Source organism: Colobus angolensis, unplaced genomic scaffold (assembly GCF_000951035.1).
Source record: "Colobus angolensis palliatus isolate OR3802 unplaced genomic scaffold, Cang.pa_1.0 Scaffold22, whole genome shotgun sequence".
Classification (NCBI taxonomy): Eukaryota; Metazoa; Chordata; class Mammalia; order Primates; family Cercopithecidae; genus Colobus; species Colobus angolensis.
This window is the reverse complement of record NW_012115377.1, coordinates 1,810,255-1,813,770: the sequence shown is the minus strand read 5'-3', so window position 1 is coordinate 1,813,770 and position 3,516 is coordinate 1,810,255. Positions and strand designations below refer to the sequence as shown.

Here is a 3,516-nt window from a genome sequence, read left to right as displayed (position 1 = left end):
AGGGGCCGCACCTGCCCGCCTGTGGCGCCCTGCCCAACCCCGAGCCACGCACCGTCCACAGGGGCCACGCGGTCTGAGGGACCCTCCCTTGCTAGTCCCGTACAGTGCATGAGCGCTCCTCACGGGCTCCAGGGCGGCCTCGGGACAGCGGCTGATGCTGGCTCTAGGACCCGACGCCTGTTTCTCTCTCTCTCCCTCTGCCCCCATCTGTCTGCTGTGTCCCTCAGGTGGCCATCGCGGGCGCCCCAGTCACCGTCTGGATGGCCTATGACACAGGGTACACTGAGCGCTACATGGACGTCCCCGAGAACAACCAGCATGGCTACGAGGCGGGTTCCGTGGCCCTGCACGTGGAGAAGCTGCCCAACGAGTAAGGCCGCCGCCCTGCCCTGCAGTCCTCCCTGGGGCTTCTGCACCCCGGCACCTGCTGTCTCCATCAGGGTGCCCTCCTGCCCCAGCCAGCGCCACCCCGGGAGCCTCAGGCCATGCTCCCACCTCCCCGCTGTGGTCCTGTGGTGGCGTCTGCCTGCATGTGCCTCACAGTTCCCTCCTGCCTACCCTCTCTCCTCACTGCACCTCGCAGGAAGGAACACCTGGGGATGCTTGTCTGGGGAAGGAGGCTCCCAGCCCTGCCCTGGGGAAGATGAGGGAGTTTAAGTCACTGCTTTTCACAGGCAGGCGTCCCCCACTCCCCTGCGCTGCATCCTGCACAGGGCCCCATCACAGCCTCTGTCTTGTGCTTCTGGACATAGATGTCCACAGGGCCAGGGGCCAGCTCAGATGTCCCATTTTGTGCTTTTAACATGGGTCTTATTCTCTGATGGAGAGAAAACAGTGTTTCCATTTCCTGGCACGTCTCCAGAAAATGTTCCCTGGAGTCCCATGCAGTCACCTGGAGGGTTAAAAATTTTCCTGGGCACGGGCCAGGCGTGGTGGCTCAACGCCTGTAATCCCAACACTTTGGGAGGCCGAGGCGGGTGGATCACGAGGTCAGGAGATCCAGACCATCCTGGCTAACACAATGAAACCCCATCTCTATTAAAAATACAAAAAATTAGCTGGGCATGGTGGTGGGCACCTGTAGTCCCGGCTACACGGGAGGATGAGGCAGGAGGATGGCATGAACCCGGGAGGCGGAGCATGCAGTGAGCCAAGATAGTGCCGCTGCACTCCAGCCTGGGCAACACAGCGAGACTCTGACTCAAAAAAAAAAAGAATCTGCCTGGGTAGTTTGGGAGGCCAAGGCAGGAGGATCGCTTAAGGTAGGAGTTCGAGACCAGCCTGGCCAATATGGTAAAACCCCAGCTCTACAAAAAAATATGAAAAATTAGCCAGCTGTGGTGGCACATGCCCGTAATGCCAGCTACTCGGAAGGCTGAGGCAGGAGAATCGCTTGAACCCGGCAGGTGGAGTTTGTAGTGAGCCAACATCACGCCACTGCACTCCAGCCTGGGCGACAGAGAGAAACTGTCTCAAAAACAATAATAATAACAATAGGCCAGGCACGGTGGCTCACATCTGTAATCCCAGCACTTTGGGAGGCTGAGGTGGGTGGATCGCTTGAGGTCAGGAGTTCAAGACCAGCCTAACCAACACGGTGAAAACCCATCTCTACTAAAAGTATAAAAATTAGCCAGGTGTGGTGACACACACCTGTAATCCCAGCTACTCAGGAGGCCGAGGCAGGAGAATCGCTTGAACCTGGAAGGGTAAGGTCACAGTGAGCTGAGAGCACACCACTGCACTCCAGCCTGGGCAGAGCAAGACTCTGTCTCAAAAAATAATAATAATTTATTGTGGTGAAGTTCACAGAACCTAAAAGTCACCTTAAAGCAGCCCTTGGTGCATTTGCAGTGTTGTGTGGCCGCTCCCTGGTTCCAGAACCTTTCCAGCACTCCAGCGTCAGACCCTGCTCCCATTCCTTAGCAGTCACTCCCTGTCCCGGGACAGCCACCAATCTGTGCTCTGTCTCAATGGGTTTATAAGTTCAGTTAACTTGGATGAATGTAAACTGGAATTTCAACAGCGATGTGTGGCCACTGGCTCCCATATCGGACAGGAAGGGCTAGGGCAGCCGATTCTGGTGAGGCCACATGTTGGCCTCACCAGTAGCCCAGGCCATACTCCAGACCACAGAGAGCAGCAGACCTAGGTGGGTTTTTGTTTTGTTTTGTTGAGAGAGTCTCACTCTGTCGTTTGGGCTGGAGTGCAGTGGCTTAATCTCAGCTCACTGCAACCTCCACCTCCCGGGTTCAAGCAATTCTCGTGCCTCAGCCTCCTGAGTAGCTGGGATTACAGGCATATACCACCACACCCAGCTAATTTTTGTATCTTTAGTAGAGATGGGGTTTCACCATGTTGCCCAGGCTGGTCTTGAACTCCTGGCCTCAAGTGATCCGCCTGCCTTGGCCTCCCAAAGTGCTGGGATTACAGGTGTGAGCTACCGTGCCCAGCATTTTTTTTTTTTTTTAAATCATAGCTCACTGCACCCTCCCAGGGTTCAGGTGGTCCTCCTGCCTTAGGCTCAGCTGGACCGCAGGTGTGCCCCACCACGCCTGGCTAACTTTTAAATATTTTTGTAGAGACAAGGTTTTGCCATGTTGCCCAAGCTGGTCTCAAACACCTGGACTCAAGCAATCTACCCAGCTTGGCCTCCCAAAGTACTGGGATTACAGGCATGAGGCACTGTACCCGGCCTGGGGTTTTATTTTTATTTTGTTTTTTCAATTTAATTTAGAGATGGGGTCTTGCTCTGTCACCCAGGCTGGAGTGCAGTGGTATGATCACAGCCCACTGTAGCCTCCACCTCCTGGGCTCAAGCAATCCTCCCACCTCAGCCAGCCCAGTAGCTGGACTACAGGCATGTACCGCTACTGAATCTTTTTTTGTCTCGATCTGTCGCCCAGGCTGGAGTGCAGTGGCGCCATTTCAGCACACTGCAACTTCTGCCTCCCAGGCCCAAGCAGTTCTCCTGCCTCACCCTCCCAAGTAGCTGGGATTTCAGGCACCTGCCACCATACCTGGGTAATTTTTTAAAATATATTTTTAGTAGAGACGGGGTTTCATCATGTTGGCCAGGCTGGTCTCAAACTCCTGACCTTGTGATCAGTTCCCTTCCTACCCCGCAGACAATCCTTGTCCTCAGACCCTTACCCCTCTGTTTACCAGGCCCAACCGCCTGCTCATCCTCCATGGCTTCCTGGACGAAAACGTGCACTTTTTCCACACAAACTTCCTCGTCTCCCAACTGATCCGAGCAGGGAAACCTTACCAGCTCCAGGTGGGTGGCTCTTGGGGGCTTCGGTCCCTCCCTGAGCCGACAGAGCCCTGGAAGTGGGGGGCGGGGCGGGGTGGCTTCCCACTGTGATCAGGGGTTCCCTGGGGGATCTGGGGCTCCCAGCCCCCCACCCCACTACTCCATGCCCCCACCCTCCCAGCTCCCGGGGCCATTGATGGATCAGTCCTGTCTTGACAACTCAGGGTTCCGCCTGCCTTCGGTGCTGGGAGCACGGGGTC

The 3,516-nt window shown here is 56.0% G+C and overlaps 1 protein-coding gene across 2 annotated transcripts in view; it reads left to right on the top strand.

Annotated features, from left to right (window-relative positions):
• The window catches only part of DPP9 (dipeptidyl-peptidase 9), a 48,982-nt gene that overhangs the window by 41,928 nt on the left and 3,538 nt on the right, over positions 1 to 3,516 (top strand). For both annotated transcript variants that reach the window (XM_011943471.1, XM_011943470.1), the window contains 2 exons: positions 228 to 370; positions 3,169 to 3,280. In XM_011943471.1, the coding sequence (XP_011798861.1) occupies positions 228 to 370; positions 3,169 to 3,280 (255 nt within the window). The remainder of the gene's footprint in view (positions 1 to 227; positions 371 to 3,168; positions 3,281 to 3,516) is intronic.